This window comes from Lagenorhynchus albirostris, chromosome 12 (assembly GCF_949774975.1).
Source record: "Lagenorhynchus albirostris chromosome 12, mLagAlb1.1, whole genome shotgun sequence".
In the NCBI taxonomy this organism is placed as follows: domain Eukaryota; kingdom Metazoa; phylum Chordata; class Mammalia; order Artiodactyla; family Delphinidae; genus Lagenorhynchus; species Lagenorhynchus albirostris.
In genome coordinates, this window is record NC_083106.1 from 47,539,306 (window position 1) to 47,567,222 (window position 27,917).

The 27,917-nt window shown below is 35.3% G+C and overlaps 1 protein-coding gene across 1 annotated transcript in view; it reads left to right on the plus strand.

Annotated features, from left to right (window-relative positions):
* REV3L (REV3 like, DNA directed polymerase zeta catalytic subunit) overlaps positions 1–27,917 on the plus strand; it is a 186,131-nt gene that overhangs the window by 75,969 nt on the left and 82,245 nt on the right. Inside the window, exons 6-12 of the mRNA XM_060168321.1 lie at positions 195–289; positions 862–966; positions 1,969–2,053; positions 2,141–2,289; positions 12,345–12,464; positions 15,198–15,435; positions 27,626–27,768. Coding sequence (XP_060024304.1) covers positions 195–289; positions 862–966; positions 1,969–2,053; positions 2,141–2,289; positions 12,345–12,464; positions 15,198–15,435; positions 27,626–27,768 — 935 coding nt within the window. The remainder of the gene's footprint in view (positions 1–194; positions 290–861; positions 967–1,968; positions 2,054–2,140; positions 2,290–12,344; positions 12,465–15,197; positions 15,436–27,625; positions 27,769–27,917) is intronic.

A 27,917-nucleotide genomic window follows, 5' to 3' on the forward strand; every position in this document is an offset into this window, starting at 1 on the left:
TTTTGTGTTTCTCTTCCTGTTTTTTGTTTCTTTGTATATACACACAGTATCAATTATGTCATGAATAATTGTGGATTAATATAATATCACTGGTTTTTCTGGTTACCACATAAACATGAAAAATTGTTAAGTAATAAAAATCTTAAGAAAATTTTCTCTTAATTATTGTGTCTTTTGATACTTCTTTAATACAGCTCTTTAATACTGGAAGGTGTTGAACCACAGAGTACTTGTGAATTAGAAGTGGATGCTGTAGCTGCTGATATCTTAAATCGGTTGGACATTGAAGGTATATACACAGTTATTGTTAATATATGTTTTTATTTTTAAAAATCCATGACCAAAGGTTGGAAAAAGTAGGGAAGAAAACGTTACTAGGGAAGTGAAGTTACTTAAAGAAGGAGGATGTAAAATGTTATGAAGATTTTTTTCTGTACCTCTGATGAGATAGTCATTATTTTTTCATTTATGCTTTCATTCATATGAGTTTGTTTGCATAGACATGAACCTAAAGTAAGTGTGACACTAAATAAATTAGCCATTATAAAAGAATTTACTATGCTCTGCCTTTTAGTTTTTTTATTTCCAGGTTATATACCAGGGAGGAGACTTTTAGGTCTGCTGGCTATAATCAAATTTTTGAATCTTATTCACTTGCTGTGTTTTTGGGAACTAGTAGGAAAACTAAAAAAGGAGTAATACAGTAAATATAGGTTGGGATAATTTGTCTGTTTTATTACACAAAGTAGGTAATTGTTTTTCTTAAAAGACAGTATTTTTTTTTAAGTATGGATTTCTTTTCTTTAAGCAAGTATTTTTCACTTTGACCCTTGTAATATTGAAGTATTATTATGATTACAGCTCAAATTGGTGGAAACCCTGGTCTACAGGCCATATGGGAAGATGAAAAGCAACGGCGAAGAAACAAAAATGAAACTTCTCAAATTAGTCAACCCGAATCACAAGGTATAAATGATTTTCTTTTAACTGGATATTTTAATGGAAAAGTTTAAGCCATTGAGTTTTTACTGTGACATTAGATTTTGCTTTTCAAACTACCTTTAAATTCTCTATATATATTTTCCCTATTCTCATTGCTCTGAACCATAATTCTGTACCTCCAAAGTGTCACTCATTGTCTCTCTTCGCATGAGAAATTGACATCTTCATTGGCCTTGGTTTTCACTGGTAGTACCTTTTTCTCCTTTTTCATTCTGTGGTATGTTTTAACCTCTTGTATTTCCAAATGAGCTATAGAATACTTAAAGAAGAGCATGAGTCCCAACTTAGAAACACTTCATTTAATTCATTATGCTTTGAAAATGTCACCCATGAAATTCTGCCCCCATGTTATTTTCTGGGTATGTCATATAAATTCTGACTTTGATTACCTTGTACATCTCTGAAGAAAATACTCATTTTATTTTTTACTAAACCCTGCTATATTCAAAAAGAATTTGAAGGGGCTTAATTAATGCCATGGATACAACAAAAATTTTTAAATAAAGGTAAAAGAATAGAAGACATAATTCAAAAGGCAAAGGTATTTGAAATACAGTAGTAAGCCTATACTGAAGTCCAATTAAAATTTGTATCATAATCTCTTGGACCCTAAAAATCCTTTGATAAGTTTTGAATGCCTTTAATTTCTTTTAAAATAGAAATATTTTATAAAGGGAAAATTTCTAGGTTCGGGGTGTATGATACATTTATAGGTAGAAAATAATGTTTTTCTCTTTTAGATTTAAGTTGTAGAACTTAATCTTAGACTGACTTTAAGTGCTTAATTTCATAGCTTCAGTAACAACCATTTCTCTTTTGTTTGATTTATAATAGGACTACTTTTATGTGGTGGTGTATGTGTCAAGGATAGGAAATTGCTACTATTTTAAAAGCTCTTCTAGGAAAAAGGAAAATATTTCATTTATTTGCTTTCTACATTTTTTAATGCACTTTTAAAATTCAAAGATCACAGGTTTGTGCCAGCAACAGAAAGTGAAAAAACATTTCAGAAGAGACTTCAGGAAATTCTCAAACAGAATGATTTCTCTGTGTAAGTGGTTATTTATTATAGATCTCAGAACTAATTTTATTGCTTTGATATATAGTTTGTTATAAAGGATATGTTTTAATTAAGCAGAACATTATCAGGATCTGTGGACTACAGCGATGGATCCCAGGAGTTCTCTGCTGAATTAACATTGCACTCTGAGGTTCTGTCTCCTGATATTCCTCACTGTACACCAGCTAATATGGTAGAAGTCCACAAAGACACAGAGTTGAGCAAAGGTGAGGTTTTCTTTCAAGTGTACAGAAAATACCATAACAGACATCCTGTGTATCTAGCACTGAGATATAAGTATTTGGTTGAGTTAGCTAATTTTTTTTTTTCCTGAGAAATAAACATCATTGATGTAGCAAAGACCTCTCTCCCATTCTTTTACCTTTTCTTCATCTCTAGAGGTAAGCACTATTCTGAAGTTGGTACAAACTGTTACAGTATATGATTTTGTGTTTTCTTGTATATGTATGTCCAAAACATATGCTATTATTTATTTTTTGTGGTACGCGGGCCTCTCACTGTTGTGGCCTCTCCCGTTGTGGAGCACAGGCTCCGGACGCGCAGGCTCAGTGGCCATGGCTCATTGGCCCAGCTGCTCTGCGGCATGTGGGATCTTCCCGGACCGGGGCACGAACCCGTGTCCCCTGCATCGGCAGGCGGACTCTCAACCACTGCGCCACCAGGGAAGCCCATATACTATTATTTTAGGTTTTAGATTTTACATAAATGGTGTCCTACTTGGCGTAGATTAAGTAACTTGCTTTTTTTCATTCAACGTTATGTTTTTTAACAACTTAATTAGAGTATAATTTATGTAACATAAAATTCACTCATTTTAAGTGTATAACTCAGTGATTTATAGTAAATTTACAGAGTTGTACTAACATCTCCGTAATTCAATTTTAGAATAGTTCCTTCTCCTCATAAGATTCTTTGTGTCCATTTGCAGTCACAGCTCCAACTCCAAGTAACCACTCATCTTCTTCCTTTTCTCTCAAGATTTGCCTTTTCTGGATATGTCATGTAAATGAAATCATACAAAATGTGATCTTTTGTGCCTTGCTTCTTTCACTTAGCATAATGTTTTCAGGCTCATCCATATTGGAGTATCTATCAGTATTTCATTCCATTTTATTGCCTAGTAGTAGTGCATTCTACTGATATATTTTATTGACTAATTCATCAGTTGAGGAAAATTTGAGTTGTTTTCACTTTTTGGCCCTTAAGAATAATGATGCTCTGAACATTTATGTCTTTGTATGGGTATATATTTTCATTTTTCTTGAGTAGATAACAAGGAAGAGAATTGCTGGATCGTTTGATAAATTTGTGTGTAATTTTTAATAAATTGCCAAACTGTTTTCCAAAGTGACTGCACTGTTTTACATTCCCACCAGCAGTATATGAGGGTTTCAGAAACCCCACGATCTCACTAACACTTGTTATTATCTGTCTTTTTTTATATAGCCATCCTAGTATGTGTGAAACGGCATCTCATTATGGTTTAATCATCATACCCCTCATTAATGATGTTGAGTATCTTTTGTGTCAGCAATAATAACTTTGGAATCTATCCTTGTTCTTACATGTTTCTAGGTCATTCATTTTAGCTGCTGATTAGCATTCTTTTGTAAGACTAAACAAGTGTTTCTGTTTTCTACAACTATTAGATGGTTTTCACTTTTGCACTGTTGTTAACAGTGTTATGTCTGTCACCTTGTGGCCATGTGCAAGAGTTTCTTTACAGAAGACATACAGAAGTGTAATTTGCCAGGTCTTAGGGTGTGTGTATTATACTCTACCTAGATAGCATCTATTCTAACAGGGTTTTTGTAATACAGTTAGCTTATACATGATTGGTAAATAAGAGAATAATTAAAGTTTTACTTAGAAGTCATGTTGTTTCGCATAAAATTTTTTTAGGCAAGAGGAGCCAGAATAGGAGGAGTAGAATTGCAGCCTTCAGTAGGAAAGGAAAAGCCCTCTTTTCACTGCTGCATTGGCAGCAGGGGCTCTTTTGACTGTATTAAACAACAGCTAGAAATGAGCACCTACACCCACCCAGGGCTTCCTCCTTCCCTAGAGTTGCATCCTAGTGTTGTGCCCTCTGTGACTCATGGCAGGTTTCACCCTCTCCTCAGTACTTTAATGGCAGCCTTCTGGCTCAGAGCTCTATTTCCATTTGCTTTGTCTTAGCATCTGCGAGCCCCATCCTAATCAAAATGTACCCAGAATTTCCATACTATTATTTTCTGTGCATTTTTAATATCTGCTATGACAGCCTCCAGCCACACTGAGCTGCCTGCCTGACTGAGCAGTTTATTTCCTCAGGTACCAATTATTGATTTTGTTAGTGTTCTCATTACAGAGTTGCATAAGTTTTGTCTTAGCCTTTTATTTTCCTTATAAGCTCAATTTTAGTGCTTAATTTTTCAGATTTTGAGGTATGTTAACAATAAAACTATCACATTTGGTAGTAAAGCCAGTATTTCACAGTTGCTCTATAAAATGTACCTAAGTTTATATTCCCACGATGTGTTAGAGCTTAAACTTCCCTACATCCTCAACAATATTTGATAGTGTAAGGTGTAAAAATTTTTTGCCATTCTCATTCTTTGAAATCTAAATCTCCTTAGTTTAATCTTCATTTCCTGATTACTAATAAGTTTGAGCATTTGGATCTCTTTATCTGAGAATTGCTTATTCATGTTCTTTGCTCGTTTTCTACTGGATCTGTACTCTTTTTCTTACTAATTTGTAGGAATTCTTCATATTTTCTGGATATCAAGCCTTTATCAGTTATATTTATTGTAGAGATATTTTCTCCTCATCTAGAATTACACTTTAAAGTCTCCACAAAATTTTTTTTAGCTTTTTTTTCGATTTTCTTCCCTTTTCTCTTTTTTAAAGTGTTTTACATGTCTTCAATTTTAACCTTAAATTTAACAGTTTTTTTCCTTTACTGTTTGGTTTTTGTGCCTGGTTTACAATTCCTTCCCTTTCTGGATGTAATGAAAGTTTTCATCCTTAAGGTTTATGTGTGCTTACAGATTGGTTTTTCACATGTAGGTCTTCAGTTCATTTGACATTTTACTTGTGTATATAGTAAGGATCTTATTGTTATTTATTTTTCTAGATATAAAGAGCTAGTGGTTCCAACATATTTATTGAAAAGTTTTTTTTTTCCACTGAATTCCCCAACCTCGGTTGTGTTCTCCCATGTTAATGTCATACTGTTGTAATTACTGTTGCTTCGTAAGTAATGATACATATCAGGAGCAGATCTTCCCTATTTAGCTTCAAAATTATCTTATTTACTCCTTTTTTTAATACATCTTTATTGGAGTATAATTGCTTTACCATGTTGTGTGAGTTTCTGCTGTACAACAAAGTGAATCAGTTATATGTATACATACATCCGCATAACCCCTCCCTCTTAAGCCTCCCTCCCTCCCACCCTTCCTATCGCACTCCTCTAGGTCATCACAAAGCACCAAGATGATATCCCTGTGCTATGCAGCAGCTTCCCACTAGCCATCTACAAAATTGTCGTATTTACTCTTGATCTTTAAAAAAAGCTTTCCCAGGGCTTCCCTGGTGGTGCAGTGGTTGAGAATCTGCCTGCTAATGCAAGGGACACGGGTTCGAGCCCTGGTCTGGGAGGATCCCACATGCCACAGAGCAACTAGGCCCGTGAGCTACAACTACTGAACCTGCGCGTCTGGAGCCTGTGCTCCGCAACTAGAGAGGCCGCGATGGTGAGAGGCCCGCACACTGCGATGAAGAGTGGCCAGAACTAGAGAAAGCCCTCGCACAGAAACGAAGACCCAACACAGCAAAAATAAATAAATTAATTAATAAACTCCTACCCCCAACATCTTATTAAAAAAAAAAAAGCTTTCCCATGTTAATTTTAAGATCAGATTGTTTTGTTTCTGGGAAGAACCCTGTTGAGATTTTATTGGAAATTTATTGAATTTATAGACCAATTTAGAAACATTTTAAATCTTTCTATATATCAAATTAGCTCATTTATGCACATGATATATTTCTCAGTTTATTTGGTCTTCTTTCATGTCTTTCAATAAAGTTCTGCAATTTTTCTGGTAAAATTATTTTATATCTTTTATTAGATATACTCCAGGTGCCTTATAAATGTTGCAGTTTTAAGTTTAGCTTTCAAAAATTACATCTTCTAATTGCTGGTGTTAGGAACTTCACTGACCTTGTGTGTCAGTCTTATATCCAGCAACTTTTATTAGTGCTAATAGTTAATATGTCTTTTTGATTGCATTTTCTGTGTATAGAGTCATCATCAGAAAATAATAATTGTATTACTTCCCTTCCCATCCTTATACTTTTTTAATGTTTTAATGCAGTGCTTAAGAACTTAACGATGATATTAAGTAGATATGGGAAAAAAACGTTTTTCCTGGCTTTAAAGTGAATGCTTTTATATTTCATCATTAAGTATGAAATTTACTACAGGATATTGGTAGATAAACTTTATAATCAGTTTATTATCTCTTGTTTCTTGCTTCTTAAGAAGTTTGGGGTTTTTTTTTTTGTTTTGTTTTTTTTGTGGGGGGAGGTACGCGGGTCTCTCACTGTTGTGGCCTCTCCCGTTGTGGAACACAGGCTTCGGACGCGCAGGCTCAGCGCCGTGGCTCACGGGCCCAGCTGCTTCGTGGCATGTGGGATCTTCTGGGACCGGGGCATGAACCCGTGTCCCCTGCATCGGTAGGCGGACTCTCAACCACTGCGCCACCAGGGAAGCCCGAAGTTTGGGTTTTTTGAAATCATGAATGGATATTAAATTTTACCAAATTTTTTTTTTGAAAATATTGACATAATCAGTTTTTCTCTTTTATTCTGTTAATATGGTAGTTAAGTTAATAATGTTAATGTATCTAATGTTAAACTATCCTTGCACTCCTGAAATAAATCCTTTGTTGTCATAATGTAGTGTGTTTTTTTAAATGTTGCTATATCTACTTTGGTAATATTTTGTTTAGAATTGTAACTTTTTTTTTTTTCAGTAATTGAGAAAGATTCATACTTTGTCCCCATTAAATGCATTGTGGAGCTTTTCATATTTTTCAACTCTCCTTTCAAGAATTTTTATTAGATTGATATAATCTAAATCTTAGAGATTTGATAGATCTCATCTGTAAAACCATCCAGAGTTATATAGATTTTTGTGGGTTGATTTTATGTGGCAGGGGTAGGGGGGGTGGGAAGTAAAGGGAGTGGATTTTAAGCTATTAATTCAACTTCCTTAATTGTTACAGGTCTACTCAAGTTTTCTGTTTCTGTTTGAATCAGTTTATATCATATTTTTCCTAAGAAATTATCCATTTAATCTGATTTTTCCACATTTGTGGTATAAAGTTGTTCATAGTATTACTTTAACGTGCCTCTTTTACCTTTGGCACTTCAACTTGTATTTCTAACATTGTTTATGCCTTCTCTCTATTTTGTTGTGATCATTCTTGCCAGTCTTGTCTATTTTGTTATTAGTGTGAGAACCATCTTTTGTTTTCACTGATCTCATTGTTTCGTTGTTTTGAGATGACCTATTTTCTGTGGTTTTTTTGTTCTTTCATTTTGACTAAACACTATTAGGCTTGCTATGTGTGTTAAAATATTTCTAGGATGTGTTAAAAATATTTCTTCCTGAAGCTTCTAACTCTCTTTTAAAAACTGTTGAAAAACACTTAGTTTTAAGTCTGAATATCAGAAGGAGAAAAATAGAACTGTTTCCAATTAGCTTTCTTTAAACTGCTTGCCATATTTTGCTATATAGTCTTTTTTTTTAAGATTATTGAGGTGTTTTAAAAATTATTTTTAGCTGCATTGGGTCTTTGTTGCTGCACGCGGGCTTTCTCTAGTTGTGTCGAGTGGGGGCTACTCTTCGTTGCGGTGCACGGGCTTCTCATTTTGGTGGCTTCTCTTATTGCGGAGCACGGGCTCTAGGCGCGTGGGCTTCAGTAGTTGTGGTACGTGTGCTCAGTAGTTGTGGCTTGTGGGCTCTAGAGCACAGTTCAGTAGTTGTGGCGCATGGGCTTAGTTGCTCCGCGGCATGTGGAATCTTCCCAGACCAGGGCTCAAACCCATGTCCTCTGCATTGGCAGGTGGATTCTTCACCACTGCGCCACCAGGGAAGTCCTATATAGTCTTCTTTTCCCCTACTATTATGTGCTTTTTATTCGCTCTCTCCCTTTGATTAGATTATGAGATTCATTTTATCTTCTAAAAATTATTTAATCCCTCTGTACATTAGACCTTCTATAAAAATCACATGGCAAAAGACTTACATTTTAAAATCATGAATTAAAAGATATGGAGAAATATAAAGTTAATGTAAAATGAATTATTTCAAAATAAACTATACAAAATTTTCTTTTCTTTCTTTTTTTTTTTTTTTTTTGTGGTACTCGGACCTCTCACTGTTGTGGCCTCTCCCATTGCGGAGCACAGGCTCGGGACCCGCAGGCTCAGCGGCCATGGCTCACGGGCCCAGCCGCTCCGTGGCATGTGGGATCTTCCCAGACCAGGACACGAACCCGTGTCCCCTGCATCGGCAGGCGGACTCTCAACCACTGCACCACCAGGGAAGCCCTATAGAATTTTATTATTTAAGTCGGACAACTTGTCTTTTCTGTTTGTTTTATAAATTTTATTTTATTTTTTGTAAGTGGTAACATTTTTATATTAAAAAAATGTTTTTTTGAAGTATTGTTGATTCCCTGTTGTGTACAATTTCTGCTGTACAGCAAAGTGACTCCATTATACATATATATATATTCTTTTTCATATTCTTTTCCATTATGTTTTATTACAGGATATTGAATATAGTTCCCTGTGCCATATCGTTGGACCTTGTTGTTTATCTATCCTATATATAATAGTTTGCATCTGCTAATCCCAAACTCTCAATCCTTCCCTTCTCCACTCCCCTCCCCTTTGGCAACCACAAGTCTCTGTGAGTCTGTTTCTGTTTTGTAGAGAAGTTCATTTGTGTCATATTTTAGATTCCACATATAAGTGATAACATGGTATTTGTCTTTCAAAGTCTTTCTGACTTACTTTGCTCAGTATGATAATCTCTATGTCCATCCATGTTGCTGAAAATGACCTTATTTCATTCTTTTTAATGGCTGAGTAGTATTCCATTGTATAAGTATACCACATCTTCTTTATCCATTCATCTATCAGTGGACATTTAGGTTGTTTCCATGTCTTGTCTGTTGTGAATAGTGCTTTTATGAACATAGGGGTGCATGTATCTTTTTGAATTATAGTTTTGTCTGGGTATATGCCCAAGAATGGCATTGCTGGATCCTAGGGCAACTCTGTTTTTAGTTTTTTGAGGACCTTCATACTGTTTTCTGTAGTGGCTGTACCAACTTACATTCCCACCAACAGTGTAGGAGGGTTCCCCTTTTCTACACACCCTCTCCAGCATTTGTTATTTGTAGTCTTTTTAATGATGGCTATTCTCACTGGTGTGAGGTTATACCTCATTGTAGTTTGATTTGCATTTCTCTAATAATTAGCAATGATGAGCATCTTTCATGCACCTAATGGCCACCTATATGTATTCTTTGGAGAAATGTCTGTTTAGGTCTTCTGCCCATTTTTCAATTGGGATGTTTGGTTTTTTGTTATTGAATTGTAGGAGCTGTTTGTATATTTTGGAAATTAAGCCCTTGTTGGTCACATGATTTGCAAATATTTTCTCCCATTCTGTGGGTTTGTTTATGGTTTCTTTTGCTGTGCAAAAGCTTATAAATTTGATTAGGACCCATTTGTTTATTTTTGTTTTTATTTCTGTTGCCTTGGGAGGCTGTCCTAAGAAAACATTGGTATAATTTATGTCAGAGAATGTTTTACCTATGTTCTCTTCTAGGAGTTTTATGATGTCTTATATTTAAATCTTCAAGCCATTTTGAGTTTATTTTTGTGCATGATCTGAGGATGTGTTCTAGTTTCATTGATTTACATGCTGCTGTCCAACTTTCCCAACACCACTTGCTGAAGAGATTGTCTTTTCCCCATTGTATATTCTTGCCTCCTTTGTTGAAGATTAACTGTCAATACATGTGTGGGTTTATTTCTGGGCTTTCTGTTCTGTTCCATTAATCTATATGTCTGTTTTTGTGCCAATACTATGCTGTTTTGAGTACTGTAATTTTGTAGTATTGTCAGAAGTCTGGAAGGGCTATGCCTCCTGCTTTGTTCTTTTTCCTCAGGATTGTTTTGGCAATTCTGGGTCTCTTATGATTCCATATAAATTTTAGGAATATTTATTCTAGTTCTGTGAAAAATGTCATGGGTATTTTGATGAGTATTGCCTTAAATCTGTATATTGCTTTGGGTAGTATAGCCATTTTAACAATATTAATTTTTCCAATCCAGGAGCATGGGATATCTTTCCATTTCTTTGAGTCATCTTCATTTCCTCTGTTAATGTTTTGTATCAATAGTTCTCAGCATATAAGTCTTTCACCTCCTTGGGGAGGTTTATTCGTAAGTATTTTAATTTTTTTGATGTGATTTTAAAAGGGATTGTTTGTTTACATTCCCTTTCCGGTATTTCATTGTTAGTGTAAAGAAATGCAACTAATTTCTGTATGTTAATCTTGTATCCTGCTACCTTGTATTCATTTATCAGTTCTAGTAGTTTTTATGTGGAGTCTTTAGGGTTTTTTATATATACTATCACGTCATCTGCATATAATGACAGTTTTACCTCTTCCCTACCAATTTGAATACCTTTTATTTCTTTTTCTTGTATGATTCCTGTTGCTAGGGCTTCCAATACTATGTTGAATAGAAATGTTGAGAGTGGGCATCCTTGTCTTGTTCCAGAGTTTAGCAGGAAGGCTTTCAGCTTTTCATCATTATTATATTGGCTGTGGGTTTGTCATAAATAGCTTTTGTTATGCTGAGGTATGTTCCCTCTATACCCACTTTTGTAAGAGTTTTTATCATGAATGGATGTTGAATTTTATCAGATACTTTTTCTGCATCTATTGAGATGATTATGTGGTTTTTGTCTTTTCGTTTGTTGATGTGGTGTATCACAATGATTGATTTGCATATGTCGAACCATCCTTTTGACCTTGGGATGAATCCAGCTTGGTCATGGTGTATGATCTTTTTTACGTGTTGTTGGATGCAGTTTGCTAATATTTTATTGAGAATTTTTGCATCTATATTCATCAAAGATATTGGCCTGTAATTTTCTTTTTTGGGTAGTGTCTTTGTCTAGTTTTGGTATCAGGGTAATGGTGGCTTCATAGAATGTCTTTGGGAGTATTCCTTTCTCTTCAATCTTTTGGAAGAGTTTGAGAAGGATTGGTATAAGTTCTTCTTTGTGCGTTTGGTAGAATTCACCTGTGAAACATCTGGTTCTGGACTTTTGTTTGCAGGGAGTTTTTTTTATTACAGATTCTGTTTCACTTCTAGTGATCAGATGATCTGTTCAAGTTATCTGTTTCTTCTTGTTTCAGTTTTGGAGGGCTGTATGTTTCTAGAAGGTTGTCCATTTCTTCTAGGTTGTGTAATTGTTCATAGTGTTGTCTTACGGTTTTTTGTATTTCTGCAGTATCAGTTGTGATTTCTCCTCTTTGATTTCTTATTTTGTTTATTTGGGTCTTCTCTCTTTTTTCTTGCTAAGCCTGGCCAGAGGTTTGTCAGTTTTGTTTATGCTTTCAAAGAATCAGCTCTTGGTTTTATTGATTTTTTTCTATTTTTTTAAATCTCTACTTTATTTATTTCCTCTCTGATCTTTATTATCTCCTTCCTTCTGCTGACTTTAGGTTTTGTTTGTTCTTCTTTTTCTAATTCTTCTAGGTGATGTGTTAGATTGTTTATTTGAGCTTTTTCTTTTTTCTTAAAGAAGTCCTGTATCACTATGCACTTCCCTCTAAGAACTCATTTTACAAATTTTAATGTACATTGATTTTTATCAGAGTAATATTACTGTCTGTACATACTAGGTAGGATTTAGAGACTAAAGAGATTGTAAATATTTAGTGATTCACAGTTTCAGGGTTTTTTGTTTTTGTTTTTTTAATTACTCTGTATGACTAGTTAGATATTCCTGTGGCTTTCATTAAGTTTTATTATGGTTTTATTTAGCATATGTCAGCAACACTTCAAAATTTTAAATAGGTTTACATTGTAATGTTTCCTAATTTATACAAATTCTAAACAGTAAATTTCAGATTTAGGTCATTTACTTTAATGTTTTTGTACTCTTTGTCCTCTTAAGGTCATATTAGACACAAAGTGGAGGAAGCTCTTATTAATGAAGAAGCAATTTTGAACCTCATGGAAAACAGTCAGACTTTTCAGCCTTTGACCCAAAGACTGAGTGAGTCACCAGCTTTCTGTAAGTAACAATTGTGCCATAAATTTTCAGTGTCTTATATCAACAAAAGTGCGTATGTCAGGCGGTATTTTTTTCTTTGATTTGAAGAGGTTAATATTGCATGTTTGATAAATTCTTAGTATAAAAATGAAATCTTGCATTATGAGATGTAGTAGCTTCTTTTTTGTTTTCTACACAGCTTTTTCTGAAAAATAGTTGTGTAAGAAAATAATTCTTTTTTTTTTTTTAACTTTGTTTGGAAGAGAACCATATTGTTTTAAGGGGAAATATGCTTAATTTGAATTAAAATTCTCCAAAGTTAAGAACATTAATAAAATACCATAATTGATTCTTTCTTGGTAAGTATCAGGAATTTCCCTGGACAATTCCTTTCGAGCTGTTAATTTTTGACTAGCATGTAGAACATGACAGTTATTTCTGAGTATCTTTGCATCTCCATAAATGCATTTTCATTAATATGGTAAACCATTTGCTAGATTTCATTTCAATAATTTAGTCTAAATTACTGACATTTTTCAGAAATTTATTTAAATTTTCTTTGCAAAAAGTGAGATATCATTGAACTTCATGCCTCTTGCTTTGCTTGGTATAGTGATTTTATGTTTCTTGCTCACTTTCCGTTTTTCCATTCTTACTGTATCAAATGAGGTATGGCATCAAATGTTATCCTACCTCTCTACAGTGTCTTCTCTCTGTTATTTACATTTTCATTTGAGTGGAAGATTAATTGAATGACTAGGGACAGTACCAAAATTATTGTACATAGTCATATTTCAAGAACATTTTCTATGGAGGTAGGTAGCTTTTTTCTTTTTTAAATGAATGACATGAAATACGTAGAAAGAAATGATCCAAAGACCACATTTAAAAACTAATTTGAAGTTTATAATCTAAAATGTTTTATTTCTCTGAGTAAATAGATATATATATACCTAAATTATATTTTAGTTATAAAAAACAAAAAAAGAAATTGAAAAAGAGAGACATATCCTTATTTCATTATATTAGGCAAATATAATGTATCACCAGCTGATATAATTCCACCTTGCATAAGGTTACAAAAAATGTAATCTCAGTGTTAGAGATCTGAGAGTCAAATATCTATAAATCATTTGCCAATGTTAACCATTTTTAAAGTATGAGGCAGGAAAAATTAACTGCAATTCTAGATTAAGAAATGGATTTTTGCCAAAATGGCTCTTATAAGCAAATATCTTCAATTTTGCCTTACAGTTGGTAGCCTTACAGTTGGTAGCATGATTGAACCAGTAGCATGATTGAACCAGTTTGTTTAATGTCAACAAAGAAAACCTGAAACTTAATAGTTTAGTAAATGGGGAATATATTATCTCATTTTACAGAGAAAAAGGTTGTGTACTAGATTAGAACAAACCTCCATCTTTATGATCTTTTTTTAAAAAATAATAGCTTTTATTGGGATATAATTCACATATTGTAAAACTCACCTTCTAACATGTACAGTTCAGTGGTTTTTAGCATTTCAGGTATTTATGCAACCATTTCCACTATGTAATTCCAGGACTTTTTTTTTTTTTTCCAGGACATTTTTATCACCCTAAAAAGAAATGCAATACCCATTTGTAGTCACTTCCCATTTTTCATTCCTCTCAGCCTCTGGCAACCTCTAATCTATTTTCTCTTTTGCTGGATTTACCTATTTTCGGCATTTCATATAAACAGAATTATATAACCTTTTGTTTCTGTATTCTTTCACTTAGCATAATGTTTTCAAGATTCATTCATGTTGAGGTATATGTCAGTATTGCATTCCTTTTTACTATTGAATAATGTTGCATCATATGGATATATACCATATTTCATTTTTCCATCTTTCAGTTGGTGGATATTTGGGTTGTTTCCACTTTTTTGGCCATTGGGGTAATGCTGCTATGATTATTCACGTATAGGTTTTTGTGTGGACATATGTTTTCACTTCTCTTGGATACATACCTAGGAATGGAATTACTGGGTCCTTTGGTAACTCTGTGTTTAGCATTTTGAGGAACTGCCAAACTTTTTTTCCCCAAAGCAACTGCACCACTGTACAATTCGACCAGCAGTGTATGAGGGCTCCAATTTCTTCACATCCTTGTCAACACTTGTTATTATCTGTTTTTGATTTTAGCAACCCTAGTGCATATGATGGTGATATTTCAGTGGTGGTCTTCAAGGTTTTTAAGTAATGTTATTAATCACTTTTAAAGCTCTCTCGTGTTTTGCAACTACAGGTTTTGTTTGACTGTCCTGTGAGCTAAATACAGCTTAAGAGAGGGATAAGGTGTTCACATTATCATTTTTAAGGCACTTCCTTAGCATTAATTCATATATTTATTATATATTTTATATTTAGTTTGCTCACTTGTGATTATATTTGGTTTAGTGCTCCTCAACCTTGCTTGTGCAGTAAGAGATTGAGCAACTTGTTAACGTGCAAATTCCTGGGCCCTACATCAGAAATTCTAATTCAGTAGGTGTGAGATGGTGTCTGGGAATTTTCTTTTTAAGGACACAAAATCATGTGTAATGCAGGTGGTCCAAATATTACACTTTAATGGAAGAATTACATCAATACATAAATCTTTGTACCAGCTGTATCCTTTCAGCATGTGCCAGCATCTGTGGTTCTTGTTATTTTATATATAATTGATCTGAATTATTGAATTATTTAGAAAATTTAAGTTGTTTGTTGGTGATGCTTCACTTGTTTTATAGTGGACAGTAGTCCTGATGAGGCTCTGGTACATCTTCTTGCTGGTTTGGAAAATGACGGATATCAGGGGGGAAGAAATAGGATGCCATCATCATGTCGTTCGTTTGGAAACAGTAAAAATCCTCAAAATAGTGATGATGAAGAAAATGAACCACAGATTGAAAAAGAAGAAATGGAGCTTAGTTTAGTAATGTCTCAGAGATGGGACAGCAATATTGAAGAACATTGTGCCAAAAAGAGGTAACTTTTTAGTTATTTCAGTTGCTTTACCTTTGGTCATTATCATTGTTCTTTAATCAGAAATTATTTCTTACTATTATTCATAATAAAAAATACCTAATAAACTAAATTGACTTCTTTGAAATCTCTTTTAAATAGTGTGTAAACTTTATATTCCAAGCAAAATAAAATTTTGGTACATTTAAAAAGATTAAACCTAACTTTATTTTTTTCTATTATTAACAAGATATAATTGATATACACCACTGTATGAATTTTCAATGTACAGCATAATGGTTTGATTTGCATATATTATGAAATAATTACAACAGGTTTAGTTAACATCCATCATCTCATATAATTACAATAAAAAGAAATGGGGGAAATTTTTTGTCTCCTTGTAATGAGAACTTTCATATATATCATACATACAGCATATATATACATACGTACATATGTATCATACAGCAGTGGTAACTATAGTCACCGTGTTGTACATTATATCCCTAGTACTTATTTGTCTTATAACAAAGTTTGTGTCTTTTGATTACCTTGCTCCAATTTGTGCTCTCCTCATAAACCTAACTTAGAAATCATCTGTCTATATATACAATAGTAATATATGGGTCATAAATGGGGCAAAATAGAAGTGCCTCCTTATCTCAGAACTTGAGGAAAAAAGAATGCCCTTTGAGAGTTAAACTCTTATGGGTCGGAGCAAAAAATATAGAGTCAGCTTGAAGACAAGGAATGGCTTCTAGGTCTGATTAGATCGAAGGAGTTAAATATTAATGAATGAATGAATGTCAGAAGCAGTAACTGATATTCTGTTCCATTTCTCAAAGAAAATGAGTAAGATGGCAGTGTGGTTTTCTTTTTTTCTTTCCTTTTTACATTTTAACCTTTTTTTTTAAGTATAGTTAATTTACAATGTTGTGTTAGTTTCAGATGTATAGCAGTGATTCAGTTTTTTATATATATATATTCTTTTTCAGATTCTTTTCCATTATAGATTATTATAAGATATTAAATATAGTTCCCTGTGCTATACAGTAGGCCCTTATTATTTATCTGTTTTACATAAAGTAGTATGTATATGTTAATCCGAAATTCCTAATCTCCCCTCCCCTCCACTGTCCCCTTTGGTAACCATAAGTTTGTTTTCTATGTCTGTGAGTCTTTCTGTTTTGTAAATAAATTCATTCGTATCATATTTTTAAAATTTATTTATTTATTTTGGCTGTGCTGGGTCTTAGTTGCGGCACGCAGGATCTTCGTTGTGACATGCAGGATCTTTAGTTGCAGCATACAGGGTCTTAGTTATGGCATGCAGACTTCTTAGTTATGGCATGTGGGATCTAGCTCCCTGACCAGGGATCAAACCTGGGCCCCCTGCATTTGGAGTGTGGCGTCTTACCCACTGGACCACCAGGGAAGTCCCCATTTGTATCATATTTTCGATTCCACATATAAGTGACATTATATGATATTTGTCTTTCTCTGTCTGACTTAGTCCATCCATGCTGCTGCAGATGGCATTATTTCATTCTTTTTTATGGCTGAGTAATATTCATATATATGTATACGTGTGTGTGTGTGTGTGTGTGTGTGTGTATATATATATATATATTTATTTATCCCACATCTTCTTTCCCCATTCATCTGTCGATTGACACTTAGGTGGCTTCCATGTCTTGGCTATTCTGAATAGTGCTGCTCTGAACATTGGGGTGCATGTATCTTTTTGAACTAGAGTTTTCTCCAGATATATGTCCAGGAGTGGGATTGCAGAATCATATGGTAGCTCTATTTTTAGTATCTTAAACCACTTCCATACTGTTCTCCATAGTGGCTGCACCAATCTACATTCCCACCAACAGTGTAGGAGGGTTCCTTTTTCTCCACACCCTCTGCAGCATTTATTATTTGTAGACTTTTTAATGATGGAAGTTCTGACTGCTGTGAAGTGATACCTTACTGTAGTTTCGATTTGGATTTCTCCAACAATTAGTGATATTTAGCATCTTTTCATGTGCCTGTTGGCCATCTGTATGTCTTCTTTGGAGAAATGTCTGTTTAGGTCTTCTGCCGATTGTTTGATTGGATTGTTTGGTTTTTAAAATTTCTTTTAAAACGTTTATTCCTTTTATTTTATTTTAAATTTTTTATTTATGGCTGCATTGGGTCCTCGTTGCTGCGTGTGGGCTTTCTCTAGTTGCGGTGAGTGAGGGCTACTGTTGTGTTGCGTAGGCGTCTCGTTGTGGTGGCTTTTCTTGTTGCAGAGCACGGGCTCTAGACGCGCAGGCTTCAGTAGTTGTGGCTCGCGGGCTCTAGAATGCAGGCTCAGTAGTTGTGACATGGGCTTAGTTACTCCATGGCACATGGGATATTCCTGGACCAGGGCTTGAACCTGTGTCCCCTGCATTGGCCGGCAGATGCTTAACCTACTGTACCACCAGGGAAGCCCTGTTTTTGTTTTTTTTTATATTAAGCTGCATGAGCTGTTCGTATTTTGGAAATTAAGCCCTTGTTGGTCGCATCATTTGCAGATATTTTCTCCCATTCCGTAGGTTGTCTTTTCATTTTGTTTGTGGTTTCCTTTGCTGTGCAAAAGCTTTTAAGTTTAGTTAGGTCCCATTTGTTTATTTTTGTTTTTATTTCTATTACTCTAGGAGATGGATCCAAAAAAATTTTGCTGCAATTTATGTCAAAGACTGTGCTATGTTTTCCTCTAGGAGTTTTATAGTATTCAGTCTCACATTCAGGTCTTTGATCCATTTTGAGTTTATTTTTGTAAATGGTGTAGAGAATGTTCTAATTTCATTCTTTTGCATGTAGCTGTCCAGTTTTCCCAGCACCACTTGTTGAAGAGACTGCCTTTTTCTCTGTTGTATATTCTTTTTTTTTTTTTTTTTTTGCGGTCCACGGACCTCTCACTGTTGTGGCCTCTCCCGTTGTGGAGCACAGGCTCCAGACGCGCAGGCTCAGCGGCCATGGCTCATGGGCCCAGCTGCTCCACGGCATGTGGGTTCTTCCCAGACCGGGGCACGAACCTGTGTCCCTTGCATCAGCCGGCGGACTCTCAACCACTGCGCCACCAGGGAAGTCTTCTGTTGTATATTCTTGCCTCCTGTGTTGTAGATTAATTGACCTTAAGTGCATGAGTGTATTTCTGGACTTTCTGTCCAGTACCATTGATCTGTGTGTGTGTTTTTGTGCCAGTACCATACTGTTTTGATTACTGTAGTTTTGTAGTATACTCTGAAGTAAGGGAGCCTGATTCCTCCAGCTCTGTTCTTCCTTCTCAAGATTGTTTGGCTATTTGGGGTCCTTTGTGTTTCCGTACAAATTTTAAAGTTTTTTGTTCCAGTTCTGTGAAAAATGTTATTGGTAATTTGGTAGGGATTGTATTGAATCTGTAGATTGTTTTGGGTAGTATGGTCATTTTTAACAACATTGATTCTGTCAATCCAAGAACACAGTGTATTTTTCCAGCTGTTTGTGTCATCTTCAGTTTCTTTCATCAGCATCATATTTTTTGGAGTACAGGTCTTTTGCCTCCTTATGTAGGTTTATTCCTAGGTATTTTATTCTTTTTGCTGTGCTGGTAAATGGGGTTGTTTCTTTAATTTCTCTTTCTGATCTTTTTTTAAAAATATATAAATTTATTTATTTAATTTATTTATTTTTGGGTCTTTGTTGCTGTGAGTGGGCTTTCTCTAGTTGTGGCAAGCGGGGGCTACTCTTTTTGCAGTGCGCAGACTTCTTATCGCGGTGGCTTCTCTTGTTGTGCAGCGCAGACTGTAGGCATGCGGGCTTCAGTAGTTGTGGCTCACGGGCTCCAGAGCACAAGCTCAGTAGTTGTGGTGCATGGGCTTAGTTGCTCTGCAGCATGTGGGATCTTCCCAGACCAGGGATCAAACCCGTGTCCCTTGCATTGTCAGGCGGATTCTTAACCACTGTGCCCCCAGGCAAGTCCTCTCTATCTGATCTTTCATTGTAAGCGTATAGAAATGCAACAGATTTCTGGTGTTAATTTTGTATCCTGCAACTTTACCAACTTCATTGTTGAGCTCTAGTAGTTTTTTGGTGGCGTCTTTTGGATTTTCTATGTATAGCATCGTGTCATCTGCAAACAGTGACAGTTTTACTTCTTTTCCAATTTGAATCCCTTTTTTTCTTTTTCTTCTCTGATTGCTGTGCTGGGACTTCCAAAACTATGTTGAATAAAAGTGGCAAGAGTGAGTATCCTTGTCTTGTTCCTGATCTTAGAGGAAATGCTTTCAGCTTTTAACCATTTAGTATGATGTTAGGTATGGGTTTGTTATATATGGCCTTTATTTTGTTGAGGTGTGTTCCGTCTATGCCAACTTTCTGGAGAGTTTTTATCATAAATGGATGTTGAATTTTATCAGAAGCTTTTCCTGCATCTATAGAGATGATCATATTTTTTGATCATGATCATGATTTTTATTCTTCAGTTGGTTAATGTGGTGTGTTACATTGATTGATTTGCATATATTGAAAAATGCTTGCATCCCTGGGGTAAATCCCACTTGATCATGGTGTATGGTATTTAATGTATTGTTGGAGTCAGCTTGCAAGTATTTTATTGAGGATTTTTGCACCTATGTTCATCAGTAATATTGGCCTATAATTTTCTTTTTATGTGATATCTTTGGTTTTTGTATCAGGGTGATGGTGGCCTCATAGAATGAGTGTGAAAGCATTCCTTCCTCTGCAGTTTTTTGGAGTAGTTTCAGAAGGGTGGGTGTTCACTCTTCTCTAAATATTAGGTAGAATTCACCAGTGAAGCCATCTGGTCCTGGACTTTTGTTTCTTGAGAGTTTTTAAATTACTGACTCAATTTCAATACTGGTAATTGGTCTGCTCATATTTTCTATTTCCATTTCTTTTTTAAAAAAAATATTTATTTATTTATTTAGTTGCGTCAGGTCCTAGTTGCGGCATGTGGGATCTAGTTCCATGACCAGGGATTGAACCTGGGCCCCCTGTGTGGGGAGTGTGGAGTCCCAGCCACTGGACCACCAGGGAAGTCTTTCCATTTCTTTTAAGTTGTCCATTTTATTGGCGAGTAGTTTCTTGTAGTAGTCTCTTATGATCCTTTGTATTTCTGTGGTGTCAGTTGTATCTTCTCATTTTTCATTTCTGATTTTATTGATTTGGGCCCTCTTCCTTTTTCTCTTGATGAATCTGGCTGAAGGTTTATCGATTTTGTTTATCTTTTCAAAGAACCAGCTTCTTAGTTTCATTGATCTTTTCTATTGTTTTTTTAGTCTCTATTTCCTTTATTTCTGCTCTGATCCTTATGATTTCTTTCCCTCTACTAACTTTGTGTTTTTTTTGTTCTTCTTTCTCTACTTAATTTAGGTGTAAGATTAGGTTGTTTATTTGAGATTTTTCTTGTTTCCTGGGGTAAGCTTGTATGGTTATCGTTATAAACTTCTATCTTAGAACTGCTTTTGCTGCATCCCATAAGTTTTGGATCGTAGTATTTGCATTTGACTTTAGATATTTTTAGATTTCCTCTTTGACTTATTCAGTGATTCATTAGTTGTTTAGTAGCATATTTTTTAGCCTCTGTATGTTTGTGGTTTTTGCAGTTTTTTTCTTGTAGTTGATTTCTAGCCTCATAGTGTTATGGTTGGGAAAGATGCTGGATATGATTTCAGTTTTCTCAGATTTACCAAGGCTTGCTTTGTGGTCCATTATGTGATATATCCTTGAAAATGTTCTATGTGCACTTGAGAAGAATGTGTGTTCTGTTGCTTTTGGATGGAGTGCCCTATATATATCAGTTAAGTGCATCTGGTCTAGTATGTCATTTAAGGCCTGTGTTTCCTTACTGGTTTTCTGTCTGGATGATCTGTCCATTGATGAAAGTGAGGTGTTAAAGTCCCCCACTATTATTCTGTTCCTGTCAATTTCTCCTTTTATGCCTGTTAACATTTGCTTTATATTTTGAGGTGCTCCTATGTTGGGTGCATATATATTTGTAATTGTTGTATCTTCTTGGATTGATCCTTTGATCATTATGTAGTGTCCTTCTTTGTCTCTTATAACATCTTTATTTTAAAGTCTATTTTGTCTGATGTAAGTATTGCGACTCTGGCTTTCCTTTGATTTCCATTTGTGTGGAATACCTCTTTCCATACCCTCACTTTCAGTCTGTATGTGTCTCTGGATCTGAAGTGAGTCTCCTGTAGGCATCATATATACAGGTCCTGTTTTTGTATCCATTCAGCCAGTCTGTGTCTTTTGGTTAGAGCATTTAGTCCGCTTTCATTTAAGGTATTCACTGATATATATGTTCTTATTGCCATTTTGTTAATTGTTTTGGATTTGTTTTTGTAGGTCTTTTTTTCCCCTTTCTTTTGTTCTCTTGTGATTTGATGACTGTCTTCAGTGTTACGTTTGGATTCTTTTTTCTTTTTTGTGTGTATATTATAATTTTTTTGTTTTGTGGTTACCATGAGGTTTTTGTATAGCAGTCTGTATACATACATGCTTATTTTGAGTTGCTGATCTCTTAATTTCAAATGCATTTTAGATACACTCTGTATTTGTACTCTCCTCCTGTCATGATTACTATTTTTGATATTATATTTTACATGTAATTGTTTTATGTATACCTTAACTGCTTATTGTGGATACAACTGATTTTACTACTTTTGTCTTTTAACCTCCCTACTAGCTTTGTGTGTGGATGATTTCCTATCTTTGTTGTATGTTTGCTTTTACCAGAGAGCTTTTCCATTTTGTCATTTTCTTTTTTCCAGTTGTAGCCTTTTCTGCCTAGAGAAGTTCCTTTAGCATTTGTTGTAAAGTTGGTTTGGTGGTGCTGAATTCTTCTGGCTTTTGTTTGTCTATAAAGCTTTTGATTTCTCCGTCAAATCAAAGAACTTTGCTGGGTAGAGTATTCTTGGGTGTAGGTTTTTCTCTTTCATCACTTTTAAGTATATTGTGCCACTTCCTTCTGGCCTGCAGAGTTTCTGCTGAAAAATCAGCTGATAGCCTTATGGGAGTACCCTTGTATGTTATTTGTTGCTTTTCCCTTGTTGTTTTTAATATTTTATCTTTAATTTTTGTCAGTTTGATTACTGTGTGTCTCAGTGTGTTCCTCCTTGGGTTAATCCTGTTCTCTTCAAATATTCTCTCATGCTCTTGCTTTCTGTCTTCTCCTTCTGGACCCCTATAATGCAAAAATTAGCACTCTTGATGTTGTCCTAGAGGTCTCTTAAACTGTCCTCATGTCTTTTTTTTTTTTCTTTTTTCTGTTCAGCAGCAGTGATTTCCAGTACTTTGTCTTCCAGTTCAGTGATCCATTTTTCTTCCTCATTTAGTCCACTGTTGATTCCTTCTTGTGTTTTTTTCTTTTCAGTTATTATATTCTTCAATTCTGTTTGATTGCTCTTTATATTTTCTAATTCTTTTTTAAAAACTTCTAATTTCTCATTATCTGCATCCATTCTTCTCCTGAGTTTTTTGATCATCTTTATGATCATTACTCTGAACTCTTCCTCAGGTAGACTGCCTATCTCCACGTCACTTAGTTCTTCTTCTGGGGTTTTATCTTTTTCCTTCATGTGAAACATATTCCTCTGTCTTCTCATTTTGTCTAAATTGCTATTTGTATTTTTATGTATGTGGTAGGTTAGTTACGTTTCTCAACCTTGGAGAAGTGGCCCCTATTGTAGGAGATGTTGTATGCATCCCAGCAGTGCACTCCCCTCTCATCACTCAAGGGCCCAGGTCCAGGTGGTCCCAGGGTAGTGTCTAGTCTGCATTTGCAGACTTGGTCTTGCTTGAAGTTTTCTTGCTTCTGGGGTCTGCCTCCCGGTGTGTGAGGCTGGTCTGGAGGCTTGTACAGGCTTCCTGTTGGGAGGGGCCAGTGCCTGCCCACTGGTGGTTGGAGCTCGGTCTTGACCCTCTGGTGGGCAGGGCTGTGTTTAGCGGCTCATCTAGAGGTGGCTGTGGGCTCAGGAAGTCCTTATGCAGCCTGTCTGCTGATGGATGGGGCTATGTCCCCACCCAGTTTGTTGTTCAGCCTGAGGCGTCCCAGCACTGGAACCTAAAGGCTATTGGGTGGGCCTAGGTCTTGGTGCCAAGATGTCAACCTCCAGGAGAGTTCACACAGATGAATGCGCCCCGATATGTCTGCCACCAGTGCCTGTGTCCCAGGGTGAGACACAGCTACCCCCTGCTTCCCCAGGAGACCCTCCCAGACCAGCAGGTAGGTCTGGCCCAGGCTCCTATCAAATTACTGTTTTTGCTCTTGGTCCCAGTGTGTGTGAGATTTTGTGTGCACTGTTTAAGACCGAAGTCTCTGTTTCTCCCAATCCTGCAGAGTCTCTGCAATCAAGCCCTGCTGGCCTTCAAAACCAAATGCTCTGGTGGCTCCTGTTTCCAATGCCAGACCTCTAGGCTGGGGGAGCTGACATGGGGCTCAAACCTCTCTAATATAATTATTCTCCAGTTTGTGGGTCCCCCACCCAAGCGGTATGGGACTTGATTATACTGCAAGTCTGCCCCTCATACGCAACTCACTGTGGTTCCTTCTTTATGTCTTTAGTTGTAGAAGATCTTTTCTGATGCGTTCCTGTCTTTTTCATCAATGATTTTTCTGCAGTTAGTTATGATTTTGGTATGCTCGTGAGAGGCGGTGAGCTTAGTGTCCTTCTACTCTGCCATCTTGGCCACTCTCCTTGGCAGTGTGTTTTTCTAAATCAGTTTCTTGTGAGCTTGATTGATTTGAGTCTGCCCCTGAGCTGTATGCTCTGTGTGTGGAAAAAAATTGGGCCTCTGAGCTTAAAACACTGAGTGTGCCTCTACTTCAAACTTCTGTAGGCAGTACTAAAACTTCTAAAGTCTGTTTTTGAAAGATGAATGAGATTAACCTATATATCATGTTTACACACATATGTATTACATATATAGTATTATAAGTATATATGTAATGTAGCTCTAGTTTCTCAACATTACGTAATATAAAAAAATAACTTTTCTGATACCATCTCCTGTTATCTGAGTTTATATCAGAACCCTCTCTTCTATATTTTCACAGTATGCTCCTACAAAGAATTCCATTTTTATTCTGTGAGTAGGAAATTCCAAACCTGTGAAATATTATTTCATACTTCCTTCCTAGTTTCACATACTGAGTTCCCTTTGCTGTCACAGTGTTAAATCGGTCAACGACTCAGCTCCTTGACCTTTGAAGACCTAATTTTACCTGAGCCAGACAGAATCAATGTTCTACTTCCTGATAGATTTGACCCTCAACAGTGTCATAAAAATTCCTTTTGCTGATATTTCCTAATCTGTTAAAAAAAAAAGGGGGGGGGTTGAAAGGCATACAATTTCTTGTAGCTATTCTATAAATATTTTTGTCAATTTTTTTCTGTATAAACTTTATAAATCTTTTTATGAAATATCCTGTTCAGAAATTCCTCAACCACAACAACATCTTTTGGAGCATAAGCAATCCTAAATGATAATAGACAGTGGTATAAAATGGCTTTATTCTTGTGTCTCTGGTTCTTATTTCTGTAATGACACCACTTTGCCTTCAACTTCTGGAAGTTTGTAACTTCAGTGTCATATTTAATTTGCTCTCCTTTACACCTCTATTAGTTGTTAAGCCTATCTAGTTTAAGCCTTCATTATTATTTATCTGGAATACTATGAAATCACTTTTTAACTGGTCTGCTTGCTTCTAGTTCTGCTCCCCTATAATAGGGGTGATACTTACGATTATTAAACACTTTGTGGGCACTTAGAGAAGCAGAGAATATCAAGACCCTTCATGAGTTCAAGTCGTGCTCTACTGCCTTTATATCCATTTTAAATATGGTTACTTAGAGAAATGTAATAATCATATTGAATCTTAATTTCAGCCAGATATTTAACAAAGTCTTACATAGCATCCTTGTGGATAAGGAGTATACGTGGTAATAGTGACTGATTAGGTAGGTTCACAGAGAACTTGCATGATTTTGCATTCAAAAACCACTTAAATGCTGCTGTGTGCCAAGTTTCATGCTAGATTGAATTCAGATTGTCAGAAACATTGGAGATTGGTAATTCATTGAATGACAAAATATAGATTCGAAAATATCTTGAAACTAAAAAGATGATGGCTAATAAAGTGTAGAGTCATAGGTTTTATGTTCAGTCAGTCAGCTTCACAAATATAGACTAGATAGACCTACGATTCATTCTGGGCTTAACAATTTCTGTGGGAAGGTCATAAGTTTTACTTTATTAAGAGCACAATAAATCTGTAGTGTTGTATGGTTGCCAAAACAGTGAATTTGATTATTGTCTACCAGCTGTACCTGGGGTAACATTTATTATTCTGACAGATTTTGGATTTTGTTAGTAAAATAATTATAGTATTTATTGATGTATTTAAATCTTGCTATAATAAATAGGATTGCTTCTTCTATATTTTAGCTAAATTTGTTGACTGTTTGATATTTTTATTTGATCATGTGGCATTTCATGATGCATTTTTCTTACTTCCATTTGTTTTTTTCTTCATTGTTCTTTCATTGTTTTGTTTTGATATTGTTCATTTGATTTTTACCTTCAACCTATTATTAGCATTTCTTCTATAGTTTCTTAGATTATACCTGGTTTAGCTATTTATACTTCCATGCCCATATTAAGTAGATACACATTCAAATATGTAACATTTTTATAAAATCACCATCTCCTTGTTCCCAGTGGTGCCAACATGTTTAAAATAATAGGCCTGGTTTATCCCATGATTAATTAATGCTTGTGTGTTCATTGACTGGACCAATTCTGTGAAAACCAACCCCAGGTTAACCTTGGAAAAACAATCCTGAACATTTTATAAATGTATATTAAAGAGAGATTGAATAATAGAAGTATATTGTCTAGAAGAGGAGTCATTTAATTCTATTGATACTTGTATATTGAATATTATATTCCTCCTGAGTACCATATTTTAAGAATACTGAAAAAGGAAAGGGAAAGAAGAGGAAGAAAACCAGAAGGATTTGTTAACACTGTCACTTTTAAAGAACAGGAGAAAGAATAGATAATGTTTGGTCTAATTAAAGAGGAACTATGGAACAAATGATAATGCCTTCAAATATTTTAAAGGTTATCATGTGGAACATGGCGTAGACCTTGCTACATATGGCTACATAGCACAAAGGCAGGAATGAAAGATTTTTGTGTAATATAGGAAGAAAATTACTAACAATTAGAGCCATTAATAACAGAAAAGATCACCCTGTGAGACAGCAAGCCCTTTATACTGAGAATATAAAAGTGGAGATTGTAGGGTCTGTTAAAAATAAGATTTTTGCATTGCTTAGAAAGCTAGACTAGATGACCTCTAATAACTCTTTCATCTCTTAAGAGTGATTTTAGGACAACTTGTGATTTGGGGAAGGCTTAATGGAAAAACTGTTCCATGTATAATAAAGCAATATTTTCAAATTTTCAAGACAAGTGAAAGAAAAAATTAGGTATGGATAGAAAGTAAGTTTGCCCATCCAGATAGAAGGGAAAGTATCAAGCTAGGATCTAGTGAAAAATTTAAATCAATATGACATGAAACTTAAGGAGAGTATCCATCTGGGTTTCACAGTCCATCTGCATTCCTCAGCAGCCCTACTTTATAGCCACTGCTGGGATTGACTCAACACCTGTACTGCTTCCTATCCTGTCTCTGATCCCTTTTATTTGCTCTTTCAGCCCTGACCTGAATACCCCCTTGCCTATCTTTTTGTTTATTTTTTCAATTAATAATGTAGTGATTGTGTATTTATAGACTTCTTAAAATATGCTAGGATGCCACCTTTTTAGAAATTACCAGGTTCTCACCCAAGCTGTTATGTGTATATCTAATGATAAGCTGAGGGGGAGACTATAAGGAAGAACATAATTAGATATGATAATCCAGGATATTGTGGAGCTATGAATACAGGAATGATGGTGTCTTCTAGCTCACATGAAATGGATTATACAGTCTACTTACAATAACTTTTGGTAGGGCATGATACCAAAGCAAAGTAAATCTGCTTTTCTTTTTTAAGTTATTTTCAGATCCTGTTTATTCAGTTTTACTATTATAGGATCAAATTAGGCAAATTGAGTCTGACATGCTTTTTTCTAAGGCTCATACTCACTGGTGAATCTTAATATTCTCTAGATCACTGTGCAGAAATACCCATAGAAGCTCAACAGAAGAAGATGATTCATCTTCAGAAGAAGAAATGGAATGGAGTAATAACAGTTTGCTTCTAGCCAATCTTTCTATACCTCAGTTAGATGGAACTGCAGATGAAAATAGTGGTAAGTAAAGTAGTCTACTGTATTTCATTATTTAGGGGCAGAAAATATATTTGATTTTGAAAAATATAATCACACTCTCTACATAGTTGGCTAAGTGAGGCTATGACAATACTGTTAGATTTTGTCCTTCTGCAGGATGAGTTATTTTG